Source organism: Ipomoea nil, unplaced genomic scaffold (genome assembly GCF_001879475.1).
Source record: "Ipomoea nil cultivar Tokyo-kokei standard unplaced genomic scaffold, Asagao_1.1 scaffold2014, whole genome shotgun sequence".
Taxonomy (NCBI): Eukaryota; Viridiplantae; Streptophyta; class Magnoliopsida; order Solanales; family Convolvulaceae; genus Ipomoea; species Ipomoea nil.
In genome coordinates this window covers 1,148,813-1,169,554 of record NW_017618442.1, presented here as the reverse complement: position 1 = coordinate 1,169,554, position 20,742 = coordinate 1,148,813, and the positions used below count along the sequence as shown (strand labels likewise).

The following is a 20,742-nucleotide window of genomic DNA, read 5'->3' as shown; positions in this document are numbered from 1 at the left end:
GTTAATGGATAGAAAAAATGATGGTCAAATTTTTTAATCAAATTTTTTAATCAAACGAATGACTCAGATTGATCAAATTTTAATTTTTCTTTAAGATTTTCTAATTTATCCTTAATGAATATGATTATCCGTTAACTTTTCTGTCAAATTTTATCTTTTTCGTTAATTTCTGTTAGTTCACCGTTAACTTACTCATTGATTTCAATAAGAAAGGTCTTAGGTTCGAACCTCATCCCAATCAAAGTTGGCATAAGTAATACTCTATTTTACTCTTATTAAATTAAATAATAATTTAGTAGTTACAATAAAAAATAATACATATACATTTCTTTAATTTAGAATTATGTGTCTACAATGTCTTTATTAAAAAAAAATATATATTTATTATCAATAAATTAAATAAGAGAAATAATTTCATTAATTATATTGTCTTTATTTATTTTTAACTGTTAGATCTACTAGATCAATGATTTGGATTTGTTCAACAGGTTTTCATAGGTCATGGTTCTCACCTGATTATGGACCTCTCATATTATTAGGATTATATATATATATATATATATTGATAGTATTAATACCCACGTGTAAGCGGTCTACGTACTAAATGAGATCAGATAATAACAATAAAGGGGTATTTTATATATAAGAAGGTGACCTAATACAATTTAAATGGCTATTCCGAGGGCCGATGGACTGCGGTCGGGCAGCTCTGTAAATAGCTTATTGATCGTTCCAAAAGTCCGCCTCACTGTAGCCGCCGCGGATATTTATAGCCTTTAGCCAGGAACAACTCTCCGGGCTATCGGCATGTAATCCACGTAGCCTCCATGTGCCCAAACCTGTTGAACACTCCCTGTCAACACCTATCAACGCCACGTGCCCCTCTCCCAAGAGATGGGCCTTTCCGTAGAACAAAGGTACGGCGATCGGGCAAAACACCGGTCGGGTCCGACCGTCTTCAAGCAGAGAAGCAACATAACGTACTCGGATGACCGGTACCGACTAGAATCCAGTAACGACGCTCGGGTCAAGAAGCTTACACGTAATCAACACGGAGAACACTTTAGGGCGGTCGGGATATATCCTACCATATATATATATATATATATATATATATATATATATATATATATATATATATATATATATATATATATATATGTTATCATCCTAAGGAAGCTGGCAATTTATATCGTGCACGCATTGTGCGTCCCGGTGCAAAACGATGTCGTTTCAGATTTTTTTTTATTTGAAAATTTTGCTTTCCTGTGTCGACGGTTAATTTTCTTTTAAAAAAAATCTCATATTTCAAAAATGTACATAATTGTATACTAGAATGTACATAATATAAAATAATGTACATAATTGTATAACAAAATACACACATTTTTTTTTTGAAAAGATAATACCATAATTTAACATAATACATAATACACATAAACTCTTAACATAATACACATAAATTTCGTGTTTCGAATGTACATAATTGTATAAAAAATATATATAATTTTATAAAAAAATTGTACATAATTGTATATCATAATGTAAATAATCGCATCAATTTCCTACCTAATTTATCAAAACGATCATTTTGTGAGGTGTGGAGCGCGCCGTGATGCAGGGTATAACGATCGAAGGAAGCAACTCTGGGCTGGTTTCAAGTGAGTGACCCAATAACATCCAACCCAGATTTTACTATTTTAGTACGTAGAATTCATTTAATGGGTCCAAATCTATTATTATTATTATTATTATTTTTATTTTGAGAACTCCAAATCTATTAAAATGACTTGGCCCATTCAAGAGCTAATGTCCTCATGATCATTTCTCTTTTGAAGCTCTGAACCCTTGTAGAAGAAATCCTTTTCAAAACCAATCTCTTTCAACTGTTTCTCCACCGCCGATGGTCATCTCGCCGCAGTTCTCCTGGTGCTCAACTTCACCGGAAACCTTGTTAGTATCATCATCACCGCCTTCATGTTAGTTTTTCCTTGCTGTCAAACCTTCTCGCTTGTCTTCCTTGCCTTGAAATTCCCCAGAGAAATTCGCCATGCACGGATTGAAATTCACTGTTTCAAGTTAAGTCACAGCCTCAAATTCTTCCTATGGTGAATAACTCCTTCTACTTTATCTTGTAATTTTGGATTTTATTTAAATCAAGTTGAAAAATTAGCTATAATTGTCAGAATATTAAGTTTTGGTATTAAATTACCAACTTTAAAACTTTGGTCATATTTTCTCAACTAGCAAATGTTAGGATTTTTTACCAATCAACCTTTTATGTATTGTTGTACACACGTATATTTTGCTTTATTCACATTAACATTTTCTTAATGCTACCAAATTCTCTATCCCTTAAATTTCTAGTGTACTTGATTTGCTGGAACCAACACCTTATAAATGATTTAATTGGAACTAGAAAATATGAACAACTTATCTGGGATTCTGATAAGGCAATAAGTCAAGATGCAAATGAAAAAGTAAAGTAACCTATATCAATCAAGCTATTTACTTATTGTAGCACACAATCAGATTTGCAGCATAATTCATGGGATTAGAGCAGAACATTAGGGGAAGACAAATCACCTAAATTATGCTATTCACTTATTTATTCATTGTATTAGATTATAAATAAGAAGCCTTCCCTAGGGGGAAGGAATCACGGTTAGCTATTGTAGCTGGGTAAGAGTCTGAAACTCTTGCCGGAGGTGTCTTAGTATAGCCTTGTTTTTTTTTTTTTTTTTTTTTTTTTTTTTTTTTCATATTTAATACAAGTATTTCCTCATCTTTGCCCCACTTCCTGCTTCTTAACTCTTAGCATATTCCAATGCAATGAAGTAGGAAATGAAACTTTCCTGTTCTAACATTTTCCAATACTACCCCTATCATGAAGTTGGTGAAGTTTTTTGTAGTCCGAACATTCAGTTTTGGACTTCTGGCCATTAGAGTGCAATTTGTAATTTCCTCATTAGAATAAGTGCCTTCTGGTTTTCCTTTCTATTATTTTGTGCCATTTTTGACTTTTTGTTGACAAATTCTATTTCATTTTTTGAATTGGTGTGCATCCTCTATGATTCTTGCCCCCCCTAGGCTTCAAAAATTCAAGTACCAACCTTCTTTTGGGGCTGTAACTTTTTTAAAAGTATAAGATTTTAATGTCATATTGTCATTTAGTAAGTTGCATATTGTTTATTAGGTGAAACTTTGGAAGCAGTAAACCAGACGTGTATGTGATTAGAATTCGGGAGACAGAGAAATGAATAGCAGCAATAGCCATCAAAGAACTATTGGGGGAGGGGTTCAACATGTACTTGACTACCTGAAGCGGATGCACTCCGAAAGTCCTGCTTTCTTTTATGCTATTCAAGGAGATACTGAACACTCTAATGGAAATATATTCTGGGCTGATGGAAATGCTCGGATGAACTATAACTATTTTGGGGATACTGTTAAGTTGGATACATCCTATCGAAAAAATGGATTTAGGGTGCCTTTTGTTACATTTACTGGCTTAAATCATCATGGTCAACCTATCCTCTTTGGCTGTGCATTACTTTTTGATGAGTCTGAAACATCATTTATCTGGCTTCTCCAGACTTGGCTTCAAGCAATGTCTGCTCGCCACCCTCTCTCAATCACTACTGATGCCGATCGGCATATACAGATGGCTGTCTCACAAGTTCTTCCAGAAACACGTCATCGCCTCTGTAAATGGAGCATAATTAGAGAAACCAAAGAGAAATTGTCTCATATATACCAGATACATCCTACTTTCGAAATTGAATTTAACAAGTGCATCAATGAAGCAGACACGGTTGAGGAGTTTGAATCACAATGGGGATCACTTGTATTGAGATATTACCTCATGGACAATGACTGGCTTCAGTCCATGTATAATGCTCGCCATCACTGGGTTCCTATCTACTTGCGTGATACATTTTTTGGGGAATCCTTTTATGGTGAAGACAGTGATGCTATGAACTCTTTCTTTGATGGAATTTTGAGTGCTTCCACTACCATCCAGCTTTTGACTAAACTGTATGAGAAAGGTATTACAAGCTGGCATGAAAAGGAACTGAAGGCAGATTTTGACACTAATAATAGTACTCCGATTCTAAAGACACCCTCACCCATGGAAAAACAAGCAGCTAACCTTTATACAAGGAGAATCTTCATGAAATTCCAAGCAGAATTGGTTGAGACTCTTGCTAATCCTGCTACTAAAATTGCTGAGTCTGGAACAACCACAACATATCGTGTCTCCAAATTTGGAGAAGAGCACAAAGCACATACAGTAAGGTTTAATGACTTAGAGATGAAAGCTAATTGTAGCTGTCTAATGTTTGAATTTTCAGGCATTATTTGTAGGCATGTATTATCAGTGTTCAGAGCAAAAAATGTTTTAACACTTCCTTCCCAATACATTTTGAAACGTTGGACACGGGATGCCAAGATTAGTGGTGGAGTTACCCCAGATGAAAGTGCTTTGGAATTGCCAAACAGTGCTCAAGAATCTTTAACAGTTCGTTATAATAATTTACGGCGGGAAGCTATAAAATTTGTCGAAGAAGGTGCAAAATCTATTCATGTTTATAATGTTGCAATGAATGCTTTAAAAGAGGCTGAAAAAAAAGTTTCTACTGCAAAAACGAAAAAATTTGGGGAAACTCATTTGACCAATCTAGCAAATGGGAATCTAGATATGCATGCAGGGGATGAAAATCAAGTAGCACCAACGGATTCCTTGGTGAGATTTCTTGCAGCCCAGGTTCATTTCTTCTTTATTTGTTTTTAATATCTCAATTAGGGATGACAATTGCACCCTGACCCACATGTATCCACCTTATTCCAACTCGCTTGGATTGAGGTTTTTGGATGATAGCAGGTGGTGGATCAGGGGTGGGTTTTAAAAATTTAAGCCTGCAGTGGGTTGGGTTGAACCTGCATAGAACTCCACTGGGCTCACTATGTTGTGTGTGTGTATATATATAAAAGATGTGTGTGTATAAATACTTATTTCTAAAAGTCTACAAGAATTAGAACACATGCTAAATTTTACTCCCTTCTTTTTTAGTTTTAAATAGGTATGTTTATTTGGAAAAAAAAATAGTTTAACTATTACATTTGAATTTAAATATTTTTATTATTTTATGTTTTAATGTAACTAGTGAATGTGTAAATAATTCATATACTTTATTACTTTTTTTAAAAAAAAATTAATACGACATAAAAAATGGTGCGTATCCGCATCAAGTGGAGCGGGGTGAATTTTTAGGGGTGGGGTGGGTGGAGAAAGCATAAAGGTGGGTTGGGTGATGATTGATGAATGTAGTCACTCTACCGATTGCCTTACCTAATCTCAAACTCTTCATTTTTCTATTAAAAAAAACAAGCTTGCATTCATTTGGAAATTGTTTTCCTTTTATATTTAAATGGTTCCTTAACCTAGTACTTTACTTTTGAAAGTGAAACCCTTATATTCTGCTTAGGGTGACTCTCTTGGGAGATCAACTCATGGATCCTTTTTTGTGAGACTAATCGGGTCTAGAACTCTAGATGGAAATGTGATACTTATGATGAAAAGTCTAATACTAAACAAGGACAAATCGGTTGTTACTTATGAAGATAAATGTAATACTTATAAGGAAAGATATGATGCTTTTGAGGAAAAATGTAATATTTAGGTATTGAAGAGTTACTTATGAGAAAAGTTGTAATACTAATCAGGGACAAATTGATTGGTTATTACTAATGAGAGAAAGTGTAATAGTAATAATGGATAAATTGATTCTTATAAGAGAAAATGTAATGCGATACTTTTGAAGAAAAAATGTAATACTTTTTAAATCAAAATATAATATTTAGGAGTTAAAAAATTATTTATGAGGGAAACTGAAGGAAAGTGTAATATTTATGAAGAACCCGACCCATCTCACAGATAAGGATTCATAAGACGGTTTCATAGGAGTTTTTGCCTTGTGGGAATTATTGGTAGGCTGAAGCTGATGGGAAGTGCCATTAAACTTTTAATCATTGGTGTAATGAACTTGAGTACTTGAGAGAAATTACTGGTGACTTCTTAAACTATAATGATATCAGCTTCATTTTCTAAAAATATCAGTCTTGAAGTTAGGGACTTGGTTTAGGAAAGAGTTGGTAAATCCATGAAACTAATCCCTACCAAATTTACATAGTTTAAGGGCTAATGTATTCATTTTTGAACGGTTAGTTTTGTTTCTTTATTCTACGAAAACATGCACCATCTTTTGATTAAAGTATTTGATTTATGTTTTTGCTGCTTCCTACCCATACATGGCTAGTCATTATAGCTTTGTTGACTGGATGTGCTGCATTATTTATCTACCTCATGAATATATAGACATGGTTTAATGCAGATACAAGTATCTAAATTTACAAAACATATGTTTCACATATTGAATCACATTTTTTCTTGATAGAAAAATGAGAAGGAAAAAAGAATCCATGAATTGACTGCTGAGTTAGACAGCATAAATCAACGATGTGAAGTATACCGCTCAAATCTGCTTGCTGTGCTGAAAGATATGGAGGAGCAGAAGTTAAAGTTGTCAGTTAAAGTCCAAAATGCACGGCTGAGCTTAAAAGAGTGAGTATAATGTATTGCTTTACTTTGTTAAGCACAGGAAGGAGTATTAGAAGAATATTCTAAGGTTTATTGCGTGCTGGATCTTTATTTCTGTTTCTGTACATACCTTTGTGTAATTACTTTTTTGGTTTACTTCAATTAGGGGGTTGGGGATGTGAATAGAAAATCTGATGAGACTGGTCATTGCTGGAAATCTTTAAATTTACGACCACTCAAAAGTGGTCAGAAATTGCCTAAATCCGGTCGGAAACTGTTGTTCCGACTTCCGACCACTTGAGGTTCCCGCAAAAACCTCCGTCGACCACCACAAAGACTTGGCACTCTTTTCCAATGGCATTTCAGAGTAGCTAACAGGTGATGCATTTTGCAGCCTAATACTAAAAAGGCTCTGTTTAGTAAAATAGTTAACATATTAGCCAATTTTGATTTATTTGACCACTATTAATTGTTTAACTTGGTTAAGAAAACAAATAAGTGTTTAGTTAATTAACTTTTTATAACTCTAAAATGATAAAATTTAAAAAGTTGTTCAAATTAATTTTTTCAATTAACTTTTTGAGAAAAGAAATTATACCAAACAGTTATCAGCTAACTACTAATTTACCGAACACCTTTCTACAATCATCTAATGTTATTAATTAGGTATACCCTCTAATTAACCTAAACAGCTAACAACTATTGGTTAACCGTTGTTTACCCAACAGGGCCAAAATGTCTTAAATAATTACAAGAATTTAAGCTTCTAATCAAATTCATCTTCAACTTTGTGTAAATAATCTCAAAGATGTCATCACTTTACCTTGTAGCTAGAAACAAGAATAGTACATATGAATCAACGAAGTTAAAGATTTTTATATGAAACAAATTCAAACAAATGACCCAAATGGAAATAGCAAACTGTAAATACAGCAAAAGTCACAAAATCAAGATAGGAAGGTATATAGATACAAGGATCATTCAAAAACCACTTAGGTTTTTAGGAATGCTTAATGGATGTGAATCTTCAAAATCAAAGCTTAATCATATTTCCGGGACATTTGGTTCAAGTTATATAAGATAATCAAGGCCCACAGAGCATGGAGCATACTTCAAGGCCCATAGGGCATATTACCAAAGGGGCTAGCGAGCATACTTCTGTAACTTTTGGGCGTATTGATGAAGCTGCTTTAGGTGGAGAGGAGGGTATGGTAATAGTCTATTGTTGGAAGTACAATGGACGTGACCATATTTTTGTTGTAAATAATTTTGATGTTTAAATATATTTTCAATTTGAAATTTAGTGTGTACATTAATTTGTTAATGACATACGGAGTATAATTTATTAACAATAGTCAACAGGTAGAAATACAATTATGGTAATATATATAATAAAAACATCCCATATGATTTAAAATTTTCCTATCAACAGTTAAAAGGAAGCTCACAACATTCAGTACTTGATATCATGGTTGCAGTAGGCGCTAGGCGCTAGTCGGGCGCTCGGACAGCGCCTAGCGCCTAGGCGGTCTAGGCGGCGCCTAGGCGGAATCTAGGCGGGCGCTAACAATCAGTGGTAGACTTGCAGTTTGACAATTTTAATGAGGTTGTTTTTAACATTTAATCAAATAACACATCCAAATAAATGAATTAATGATAATTCATAAGTCATAACATCAAAACAATAGTTTTCAAAAAAAAAAATACTAAAACAATATTAAAAATTAAAAATACTCAAATATGAAATACTCAAATACTTCAATCATCCAAAGATTCAAAGTATCAAACTAGTCTACGAGTGTATATATGTCATATTATATATATGTATGCGCGCGCACACACACACACACATATATATATAAATATATATATATATATATATATATAATAAAAAAATAGGCCGAGCCAATCGGGTTAACTCAACCGAAATGGACGAGTTAACTCGACTAACTTAGACACTAGGCGGCCGGTAACCTAGGCGGGCGCCTAGGGGGGAAATCGCCACGGTCTATAAGCGCCTAGCGCCTAGGCGGGGCCTAGGCGGACGCCTAGACCGATTTTTACAACCCTGCTTGATATTTCCCTCCAACTGTTCGTCAGAATTTTCGTCCAACAATTGAAAAGTAAATCACAAAATATAATATGAGAATTTTTCGTACGTCCAAGGTTGGTTGAAATTTCAACACACGTAGTTGGACGAAAATTTTCATGTTTTAAGAATGACGGGTTACTTTATGAAATTTCCAACCAATTTTTGTTCGTTGGACATTATTTTTGGTTAAAAGTTAGAATTGGATGAAATTTCAAATGAAGATTATTTTGAATTTTTTTATTTGGTCAGAAACCTTTTTCTATTGAATATTTTATTTTCTGTCCAAGAAACGTTAGATGGAAAGAACGAACGAGATTTTCAACACTGAGAGCTCCCAAAAAAGGAGAGAATGAGAGAGATCATGCCTTAAAACTTTGAATGGCGGTAAGAGGTAAACAAATAAGGGAGATTTTATAAAAACTAACTCATTTAAAATTCGTCCAAAACTCATCTTAAACAAAATCAATGATTTTATATATATATATATATATATATATATTTTGGGTTTTAAAAGTGAAAATTATACTCTTTTATGTTTCGTTAATGAGTGCGAAAGATTTGGATTCCTCATTTTGCGGTGCGCGTTAATATTTTGGGAGAAGAAATTAATTAAAGAGAGAATTATTGCATGTAGATGTAGTGCGTGGGAGTGTGACACCTGGGTGCGCGAGGTCGGCGCCGGCCTTGCACACCCCCGGAATATTCAAGTGTTTCCCCCGAAGAAAGAAACATGTCTATTAGTGCTATTATATTCCTTTGCCGGCGCTAGGTGGTAGGATGGAGTCCAAAAAGTCAAATGCAAGAGAGAGATCCCTAGCTTCACAAAATTAATTAATCCTTAAATAAAGGTGGTTGACTTAATTGGGAACTCGACCGACCAGTACGTTCAGTGGCTATATATATATATATATATATTGATTTTGCATTGTGCATAATTATGCTCTGATCTCTACCTAGCTCGTCTCATTTGTATTTCATATTTCTCCCTCAAAACTAGCTAGGTAGCTAGGAATTGAAGAAGAGCCTATCCGATCGAGGCAAGCTAAGGCAATATAAATATATAATGATGATTTGCGGGCTAATGCAGAGCCACTCACCCATCTCCACTGCTACTATTATCTTGTACACTTGCATATGGATCCCGTTCCTTGAAATAAAGCAGGTTATGGTTAAGATGATGAGGCTGGTGTGGTGTCAGTACCAATACCAATACCATTACCATTACCATTACCATGAAGCAGGAGACGATGACCGGGTAGTAGTGCTTGAGCTTGACGCCATCATTTTCGGGGATATTAAGAAATGCAGCCTAGGAGAAGAATGTTGTTCCATTTGCTTGGGCGAGTATGCGAAAGAGGATTGGGTGAACCAACTCCGCAGATGCGGCCACCTCTTTCACGTCGACTGCATCCACAGATGGATAGACAGAAACCACTTCACATGTCCCCTTTGTCGATCTTTAATTATCTCCTCCCAACCTGCATCGCGATTCATTCATTGATTATTCAATATCTTCACTCTTCATTGACTGTTGTTATCCAGTAACACTTTTCTGGGCGTCTCATCTGTATGTCTTATTTGCCCCATATATTGTAATCCTAATATAATGGGCTGTAAATTCATAAATCTTGCCCTTCTTATACTAACTACTTACCACCCAATTCTTGTTTATATTAAGTTGTTAACAATCTCTACGGTTTATCATATTTAATCACATTCATCATATACTATATGCATAATATATATACAGAAAATTGCATTTTAATAGTCCCTAACTTATGGTCGTATCCGAGTTTAGTTCATCAGTTATGAGCGAGTCCAACTTCATGTTTAAGAGACGAGCTGAGTTACTGAACAACCACGCCAATCCACGCTAAAAATGGGCTCAATAGACCTGTTGAGTAATACCGTTAATTGAACCTGTTGACGGATTTGACATCTCATTGAGTGGTGCAATACTAAGTGTATTACAGGTCAAGTGCACCACGTATCACTCAAAGTGCACCACACATTAGAACATAGTGCACTGTCGAAATATACCTTATGTAGGAAATTACGAAATTGTCCACCACTTATCTCTTCTTCATTGATTTCCATCCGTTTAAGCTCAACTCATCCAACAATTCTGATATGTTCGCACGACCGCATGGGAGAGCAGCATCGCACCAGAGCATGGACTTATATATATATATATATATATATAATTCTCACATAATTAAAATTCTTATCCAACATCTAATATTATATATTATCATTTATATATACTCTACAACTCCAAATAATCACATAAATGTCATATACATATAAATCATCAACATTATTTATCTATAAATTTCCAACAACTTGTTCATTTCCTCCTTGCTTCCTTAGACTGTTAGACATTTGTGTGCCCTTGGCTTTCTCCCATTCTTGTGGCCTTGAGGCTCCCATAACCTTAAAACAATATATGCTTTTATGTCTTTGCTTGATGATGAAGCCAAAAATTAATCATTGATAATGACAAAGAGATAAAGGAGGTTGATGACCACAAGCTCGTTCTTGTTGGTAAGTTCCAAATAATGAGACATACATATGCCTCAGTGTGCACTCGGGGAAAGGTATGCATGTAATGGAGCTAAACACCAATTCTTTGGGGAAATTGATTTGAAGAGAATCTTGGAAGATGGTCCACTCTATCTCCTAGACAGAATTGTATTCATCTAGAACTATTTGACCCTGTTTTAATAACATAATAACTAGAATAATGATTGAGAAAACAAAAAGCAACCCCCTGTAGCCTGTAGGACATTTTATAAAGAGTAAATTACAACTCACCCTAAAAATAAAGACAACCGAAGAAGAAATTAAGTCATTGTACACTACTACTACTACTACCAAACAAATTAAACTAGTTTGCCTGCTTTGCACCAAGGGCGAAGAACTCAGTGATCACCTCAAGAGGCATCCCCTTGGTTTCAGGCACCTTCAAGAAAGCAAAACCCCATGATACGACACACACAACAGCATATATACCAAAAACACCAGCAAGGCCGATGGAGGAGAGCATGAGAGGCAATGAATAGGTAATAATAATATCAGCGATCCAAAATGCGAGGGCACATATGGCAATGCAGATACCACGAACCCTAGTCGGAAATATCTCAGAGCATAGGATATTCGGCACAGGCCCAAACCCCATCACAAACGAGCACAAGTAAAGAACAACACAAACTGTTGAGATGGCTGCCTTCGCAACAGATCCCATATGCACCACATTTCCAATAACTAGGATTACAAGAGTGGTGATTAAGATAGGAATTGTGCCTAGCACCAAACTCCTGCAAAATGTCAATGAATAATGTAAAAGTTTCAAAGCCAATGTCACAAACAACATATATGCAACAAATACTCAGCTAATAACAAGTTTTGGTTACCGGCAGGCATGGACTCTACTGCCGTTCAAGCATGAATCTTTCTTAACAACTTTGACACCACTTTCTTGTGTTGTGTTCCCCAGACCATTTTGTATTGACATCATTTTACTTCAAATAAACTCACACTCATCATATCCTTGCTATCTTTTCAGTTTGGATATCCAGCTTGAAACCCAAAAAAGTTGGTTATTGGATCTAAAAAACACACACTACACCATGTGGAAACAAACATGGTCCTCTGCTTTTATCTTGAAGAAATTACTTGCGAGTATTTCGTGGTTAATGGAACAGGAACACAACTACAAAATATGAACCGCCATATGCAAGAAAATAAATGAAGAGGAAAACAGATCACCTTCTGCCAGAAAGATCCATAAGCCTCATGGCAACTGCTATGCAAGGCAGCATCAACAAGTTTATGATAGCACTAATTAGAAGAGATGCAGATGCTGAACTGATGCCCATATTTGATAAAAGAACTTCGACACCCGCATGCTCAAGTATTTGAGGAGTGTAATACATAACTCCATTTATCCCAGAAAACTGCCAAACAAAAAGCTTACAAGTGTTCTAAACCCAAAGTGAAAGCGAGAGTAACAAATTTGGTAAGCTGGCTCCCTACCATCCCAAAGTTATGGAAGTGGTATGTGCATCTAATCGGGAAAAATGGTTAGTGTTGAGATAAATATAAACAATAAAAGGTCCTGGATTTGAATCCGTCATCAAAACATTTTCATTTGAATACCCCATCAAAAAATATATTTGGCAATATGTGAGGGGGCAATTTAAAATTATGCATTTTCTCAATAATAGCTTAAACTTTTAGTAGAGTTAGAACACATCATTCAATCATTAGATTTCTAAATAGACATTGAAAATTCAAGAGTAAATACTTTGAATGTAATCCAGAGTGCCAAGGCCTTGATTGGTTATGTTTATACAACAAAGACTCAAAAGATCAAATACAAAGGAGAGGGGGGCTAAGCCTTCATTAATTTGGGTAGCAGATAAAATAATATCTATTCTCATAGTATGATCCTAATTGGCTAGTTTCAAGTAATAAAACATATCTAATAAAACACTTTTGTTCATTTGAAGGCAAAAGAGGCTAAACTCTAAAGTGCAATAAATACAATCAAACTTGCATTAACTGATTGATATGGTTCTGTCTGTCATTCTTCTGATATCTTTGTGATATATGGAGGTCTTTGAGCCTAAGAAATGTATCTTTCTCAAATAAATTTAGTTAATTAATGAATTGTAGTTGTTAGAGAGAGTCAAGGGAGGTTGGGCTTGTTACATCATTCATATCCCTTCAATTCATGTGTGTGGATGTGATGCCTTGTAAATATGTATATATACATGTTCCCAGCCAATGAATAAATAGAGACATAATAAGTAGAAAGCTTCTTCCTCAATATTTAACATTTGTTGAACTCATTTCTACAAATGCTGTCATATTTTTTTTGGGTAGAAACTTAATGAAAGCCGAGAAGAGATTTTATGACTTTATTACTGTCTGAACTCTAACCATTGAAGGTGTACAAAGTGATTTAAATCATATTATAATTGATTTTATGGCTTCATTACTGATCAGTACCAGCCTGGAAGACTGGAAATGATGGGCATTTAAATAACGAAGAACATAGATCAAATAACAGAAGTTGTAAAATTTTTCAAGGATTACCTGCTGAAGTATCTGAATCCCCACCCCTACAATCAATGCATGCTTGACTCCTGGTTCAAATAAATCACTCCAGCTAGGCCCCTTTGTAGCAGCTTCAGCTGGATGAATCATAGCTGGTCCAATAGGGTGCTCATCTATGAGATCCTTCGAATATAAAGCTCGTTGACTCACTAAAGCTGTGGCATGAAAATATTCACCAGCAGCAGGCATATCATCCCCAGCAACAGAAACTAGGGATCCCCTCCACTTTCCAGCAATGCCACCTTCATGCAAATATATTCTTTTAAAGCCTGCTTCTCTATTTCCCACTGGACCTTCTCTCTCTATCCACTTCCAAGCAAGTTGCCATCCACCACCAATGCCTGCACTACCTACCAGCTCGCTATTAGCACCTTGGGTAAGACTACCTTGTCTCATGCTAAAAACACTTCCTTGGAATGGAGGCGGAACCATGTCCTTATCCATGCTGGTTGTTTGTCGTGATATAAGTGGACTTTGCAGATTGTCATCTGATTCAGCTGCAGCAATTTCAGATGTATAGTCCTCACCCTCTCTGGTCAGGCTTTCTTCATCCCATTCATCATTTTTGGGCTGATTTCCAGCTACACTGAACATGCTGCCAAGATGAGGAAAAAGCATGCTTCCCTTGCTTCCCGTATCTGGAATCTTCTCATGGACACTGCCAAAAAGAGTGACAACAGGGTCCATAAGGGGGACCTTCTTGGTCACTATGCTCCCAGGGCGAGATGCAAGACTGAGAAAACTCTGTCGTGTGACAGGTCGAGCAACCAAAGAGATCCCTTCTTCAGGTCCATATAATCTTATTAGCTCTTTATGGATGCCAGGTTCCTGATCCTCAGTAAGTTCTTGGGCAGGTCCTATTGCATATTCTTCTACAGAAGTTTCTCCCCCAATTCCAAGACCTTCAACTAGCAAAGCCATCTCCCCTGTTCAAATAAGGAATATTAAAATCATAAACTTACTTAATCATGGAAACTGAGTCACTGAGTACATCATCGTTAGTAAATTTACCTACCATACACTACTCTAATTGCAATGTGGCAACTCTGGTACATTAAAAAAATAACATGTACGAAATGCAACAAAGATCTCACCAGACACATCTTCTCTGCCACGAAGTCTCTGCAAAACCTTCTTCGCCTCAAGCATGCGCCCTTTACTGACAAGCCATCTTGGGGACTCGGGCAAGTAAAAAATAGTCAATGCAAAGTAAACAACAGAAGGGATGAAAAGGACACCAAGCATCAGCCTCCAACTTGGGGAACTTGTCAATGACATCCCAAAAACCATGCAGTATGAAGAGAACATTCCAACAGAACCAGTGAACTGAGGCAAAGTGTTCAATAAACCCCTTATCTCAGGAGGTGCTGTCTCTGATATATAAATTGGAACAAGAGTAACTGCCAAACCAATTCCAAACCCATCCAAAAGCCTTGCCAAGAGGAGTACATAAACATTAGGAGACCACAGCATCACAAGACCACTGATAAAATATAAAACAGATGAAACTATAAGCAAGGGACGGCGTCCAAGCGAGTCAGAAATTGCACCAGAGCATGTTGTGATAAAAACCGCTCCAACAAGAGACATGGCCACAATAAGACCTTCTATAGTAGGTTCATCTTCCAGCTTGAATTCCTTCTTTATGTACAGTATAGCACCTGTAATTCAATGTTTAGAATTTGTGTAGATGGACTGTTAATTAAAGTAGAAAGAAGCACAGGTAGGTGTCTAGGATACAAGATTAGAACCCAAAAAAAAAAAAAAAAAAAAAAAGGATTTTGGGAAGAGGGATGATGAGAACATAATTAAGTGAACGAATATGGAAAAACCAGACCAGCTATGGTGGCGTTGTCCCATCCTTGCAATAAGTTGCCAATAGCCGCAGCAATTGCAACAGCCACAGCTCCACTCATATTTATTCAACACTGATCAAAATAAACGAAGAAAAAATCAGCAAAAATTTAGTGAAACATTAAAACGGAAAGATAATAACTTGGCAAGGGTACAGGTGCACGGGCAACAACCCAATCAGCAAATGCATCAAATAAAAAAAGCAATTAGGATGGAATCAATGAAAGAGATAGTGTTACCAGAGAGCCGAGGGGGTTGCTGACTGTTGAGTTGAAAAATTCCGACTTGGTCACCACTGGTCTAGCGGCACCAACATGCAGAAACCAGAATGGCTTCCTTTCCTTCTCGCGATCGTCAAATCTAGAACTAGAACCGCTACTGTGAACACATCACAAGTATTCACTACAAACCAAAAAATTTTCCCACCTTCACATCATTCAACAACAGTATATTTCTTTTCCTTTTTTTTTTTTTGTTTTTTTTTTTTTTTTTTTTTTTTTTGTTTTTAAAGAAAGGAATCAAGGTGGAGAAGACACATCACACAAGCGCTACAAGTGCTTACTAGGAATAAAGAAAGAGAGATTGAAAAAGAAAGGCATAATAAATAAATAAATAAATCGCTTTTTAAAAAAAAAAAAAAAAATTAATGAAAACCTGTGGCACCGCAACACCTGCCACCACGTCACTAATTTTTGGTTGCTGCCGCCTGCCGCTGATTCGCACTCGCTGCAGGCACATTGCTAGAACTAGTAGAACACAAACACATCAGGCATGAGGCATCTAGCCTTACACAGTTGCACCTACACCCACCATGGCCCGCGCATCAACCATTTCTAATCATTGCAACACACCTTTTTACCAATCGTTATGATGTAGAACCGGACTCATAATTACTGAATTATATGTTAATTAATAATTATAAAGTTATATATTTATAATTTTTAAATTTCATATTTACAATTATATGATTTTATGTTCATAATTACTAAATTATATATTCATAATTATTGAACTATATGCTCATAATTATAAACTTATATATTCATAATTTTTACTTCATATTCATAATTATTATTTTTTTTTAAGAGAAAAAACATTAGATTAAGTTGAAGACAAAGCATTACAAATGATAAAGTGAGGGTTGGAAGACCACTCCGAGCAACCAGGCACAAAAATAGATTGCTTAGCTAACAAATAAGCAACCTGATTCGCTGGTCGTTTTACAAAAGTGATAAGCACATGAGCTAGATCATTCAAAAGATGTTTAATATCTCTAAGAATTAAACTAAAAGAAGAGTCCCCACAAGTGTGTTCAAGAGATTGGACAACTAGAAGAGAGTCGGATTCAACATGGATATTGCTGAGATTTCTTTCCTTAAGCCAGCTCAAAGCTTCTCTAATTGCCGCTGCTTCAGCTTCTCTTGGAAGATAAGTCCCTGACATTCGTGAACTTTTAGCTGCAACAAATTTGCCGATATCATCTCTAAGAACATAGCCGAAACCCATCTTTGCCCGATTACTATCCAGAGCAGCATCAACATTGAGCTTCAGAAAACCCGGCTGAGGAGGTGACCATCTGGTGATATTTTGTTCGTCTCTGGAAGTAATGTTTCTGTTTGCAACTCCAGCTTCCCTCCAGCTAGTGAGAAAAGAATTGGCATTACGGATAATCATGGCGGCTGGTTGTGGTAATTTATTATGCCAAATCTTATTATTTCTCTGGTTCACACCTCCCAACAACACATAATAAACCTGCAGATATGTTCGGAGCTGAGAGAAGAATATAATCTGTCCATCCATTCCCATAATGTTTCATTGTGAATATGAGTCAGATTGATGGTTAAAGCCCTCCAGCAATCAGAAGCTAAGGAGCAATCCATGCATAAGTACGTGTTCAATAGATTCCTGCCCATTGCTGCATATACTACAAATATCATCACACTCCACTTTCCTCATCCTTAGTAAGTCCATGGTGGGTAGACACTTGGAGCAGAGTTGCCAATAGAATAGTCTCACCTTTGGAGGTAATTTTAGATTCCAGAACTTAGACCAAATCAGTTTGTCCCCATCTCTAAGATCACCCCCTAGAACCTTATAACAACTTTTCACAGAGAATCCCCCATTAATCTCAGGCTCCCATATCAGTTTGTCTTCTACTTGATTTCTGGATAGAGGTATATTCATGATTTCTGGATAGAGGTATATTCATGATTAAATCTATATTCATAATTACAGAACTATATATTCATAATTATGTTCACAACTCTATGTTCATAATTATAAAATTATATGTTTATAATTTTTGAACTATATATTTATAATTATGAACAATTTTGAACACGATTTCACAGCATAATTTGCCCCTTTTTACATGCTATTTACCAACTTTGCAGCCTTTGAGAAAACAACTCTTTTAATATCCATATTAATTTTGTTAGCCTAAGATACTTGTCTCTCTCTCTCTCTCTCTCTCTCTCTCTCTATATATATATATATATATATATATATATATATATATATATATATATATGGTATCACTCTTTTAGGTGTTTTGCTCAGTGTTCATTTAGTTCAACCATATATATTGTTGAATAAATTATTATGGATAAAGAAATTCCTAATTTAAGGAATTTAGATGAAGTAGTAAAAATTTAAATTTTTAATTATAATGTAACCCAAAGATATTGGACGATTGGTAAATATGATGTAACCCAAATATCAAAATACTAAAGAAAGTGTTTGGTTATTCAATAGTTTGAAGCAACAATTTGTTCCAAATCATTGAAATACAAACATTGCAATTTACAATGTTTTTTCACTTAGCGTTTTTGAGAATGATTTCCCAAAAACACCTCTATATTAAAAAAAAAAAGAAAAAAAAGAAGAAGTTAAAACTGTAGAGCCATTCCCCAAAACACCTGTCATTGCTTGCCCATCAACGGATGAGCAAGCTTATTCTTAAATTGAAGCCTTAAGGCTCCTTTTATAGGAGTCTCAAGGCTCCCATGCCACTTTTTCTACCGATGTGAGAAAAGTGGCAAAATTAAGGGGAGCCGAACATTCGGCTCCCCATATATTTTATTTTTTTAAATTTTATTTCTTTTATTAAATTTTAAAACAATTATTATGATTATGATTATGATTATGATGATGATGATGATGATGATGATGATTATTATTATTATTATTATTATTATTATTATTATTATTATTATTATTATTATTATTATTATTATTATTATTATTATTATTATGATGTGTATACCCTTAGGTCATTTTACATGTTAATCTAAACAGTTAATTTTTTTCAAATATCTTTTTACCAACCGTTGATATAATTCGCTGGTCAAATTCGCTAACGCTAACCGCTAGCTGCTGATTGCCAAACAAGGACATTGCGAGATAGTTTCTCACTTCAATTTGTTGTGTGATTTGAATACACTCTTTGTCAACAAATCCCTCAAGTAGTTAATATGATTGACTTAATTATATTTTTTAATTTTTTCATGGTATTAGTAAAATACTTGGTAAATAAATATATAGCATTATTTTTTATTATAACTTTGATACTCCGTATTTAATTAGAAAAATAGTGCACAAAAAAAATAATAGACAATGTAGTGAATATAATCAATTGATGAATTTGAATGTAAAAAAATTTTTATATTGGAGAAAATAAAGACAGTATAACTAATGAAATTATTTATGTTATTTAATTTATTGAAAATAAAGACAATATAACTAATGAAAATACTACATTGTAATAGAGTCAGTAACATTCAAAACAATTTTTTTTATAATAAATGCAATGTAGACCCATAATTCTAAATTAAAGAAATGCATATTTATTATTTTTTGTTGTAGCTACTAAATTATTATTTCTATCTCTACTATACTAATAAGAGTGCAAGAGAGTTAGGCCTATAATGGGTAGAAAAAATGGCGGTCAAAATTTTTAATCAAATGAATGACTTAGATTGATCAGATTTTTTTTTTTAAAGATTTTCTAATTTATCCTTAATGAATATGATTATCCGTTAACTTTTCCGTTAAATATTATCTTTTCCGTTAATTTCTGTTAGTTCACCGTTAACTTACTCATTGATTTCAATAAGAAAGGTCTTAAATTCGAACCCCATCCCAATCAAAGTTGGCATAATTAGTACTCTATTTTACTCTCATTAAATTAAATAATAATTTAGTAGCTACAACAAAAAATAATACATATGCATTTCTTTAATTTAGAATTATATTCGCTACATTATCCCTACAATGTCTTTATTAAAAAAAAAATTATTCATTATCAATAAATTAATTAAGAGAATTAATTCTATTAACTATATTGTCTTTATTTTTCGCCAATGTAAAAATTCTTTACATTCAAATTCATCAATTGATTATATTCACTATTATCCTTTTTTTTTGTGCACTATTTTTTTAATTAAATATCAACGTTATAATACAAAATAATGATATATATTTATTTACCAAGTATTTTATTAATACCATGAAAAAAATTTAAACAATATAATTAATAAAGTCAATCATATAACTACTTGAGGGATTTGTTGACAAAGAAAGTATTCAAATCACACAAGAAATTGAAGTAAGAACTATCTCGCAAAGTTCTTATTTGACAATCAGCAGTTAGCGGTTAACGTTAGCGGATTATATTAGCGGATTTGACCAGCGAATTATATCAACGGTTGGTAAAAAGATATTTGAAAAAATTAACTGTTTAGATTAACACGTAAAATGACCTAGGGTATACATATATTTAATAATAATAATAATAATAATAATAATAATAATAATAATAATAATAATAATAATAATAATAATAATAATAATAATAATTGTTTAAAAAAAATAAAAAAATATAATTAAGCCAATCATATTAACTACTTGGAGAATTTATTGATAAAAAGAGTATTCAAATCACACAACAAATTGAACTGAGAAACTACCTCGCAATGTCCTTGCTTAGCAATCAGCAGTTAATTAGCTCTTTAATATTAGTATATATATTTAATATTTTATGTCTTAATTTTAATTTGCTCTCCTTTATGTCCCG

At 34.3% G+C, this 20,742-nt stretch overlaps 2 protein-coding genes across 9 annotated transcripts; one reads left to right on the top strand and one right to left on the bottom strand.

Moving 5' to 3' along the window:
- The first annotated feature begins 1,790 nt into the window (after positions 1–1,790).
- Positions 1,791–6,863, top strand: LOC109147576 (protein FAR1-RELATED SEQUENCE 9). Of its 6 annotated transcripts, none has more exons than XM_019295184.1 (4): positions 1,791–2,108; positions 3,197–4,571; positions 4,701–4,768; positions 6,459–6,863. In XM_019295184.1, the coding sequence occupies exons 2-4, from the start codon at positions 3,257–3,259 to the stop codon at positions 6,627–6,629; spliced, it is 1,554 nt and encodes a 517-aa protein (XP_019150729.1). In that variant the 5' UTR covers positions 1,791–2,108; positions 3,197–3,256; the 3' UTR covers positions 6,630–6,863. The 6 variants fall into 6 exon arrangements, 5 of the variants coding, with proteins under 5 accessions (XP_019150729.1, XP_019150730.1, XP_019150727.1 ...); XR_002048684.1 differs by having other exon boundaries at positions 1,792–2,108; positions 3,197–4,768; positions 6,459–6,739; positions 6,785–6,850; XM_019295185.1 differs by having other exon boundaries at positions 1,792–2,108; positions 4,701–4,747.
- Positions 6,864–11,440: 4,577 nt separating this feature from the next.
- LOC109147574 (monosaccharide-sensing protein 2-like) lies at positions 11,441–16,138 on the bottom strand. Of its 3 annotated transcripts, none has more exons than XM_019295177.1 (6): positions 15,908–16,138; positions 15,652–15,742; positions 14,909–15,475; positions 13,794–14,740; positions 12,462–12,649; positions 11,441–12,010 (listed from the first exon to the last, which is right to left on the bottom strand). In XM_019295177.1, exons 2-6 carry the CDS (start codon positions 15,728–15,730, stop codon positions 11,581–11,583), a joined length of 2,211 nt encoding a protein of 736 aa, XP_019150722.1. In that variant the 5' UTR covers positions 15,731–15,742; positions 15,908–16,138; the 3' UTR covers positions 11,441–11,580. The 3 variants fall into 3 exon arrangements, with proteins under 3 accessions (XP_019150722.1, XP_019150723.1, XP_019150721.1); XM_019295178.1 differs by lacking the exon at positions 15,908–16,138 and having other exon boundaries at positions 11,441–11,540; positions 11,580–12,010; positions 15,652–15,730; XM_019295176.1 differs by lacking the exon at positions 15,908–16,138 and having other exon boundaries at positions 15,652–15,779.
- Positions 16,139–20,742: the final 4,604 nt, after the last annotated feature.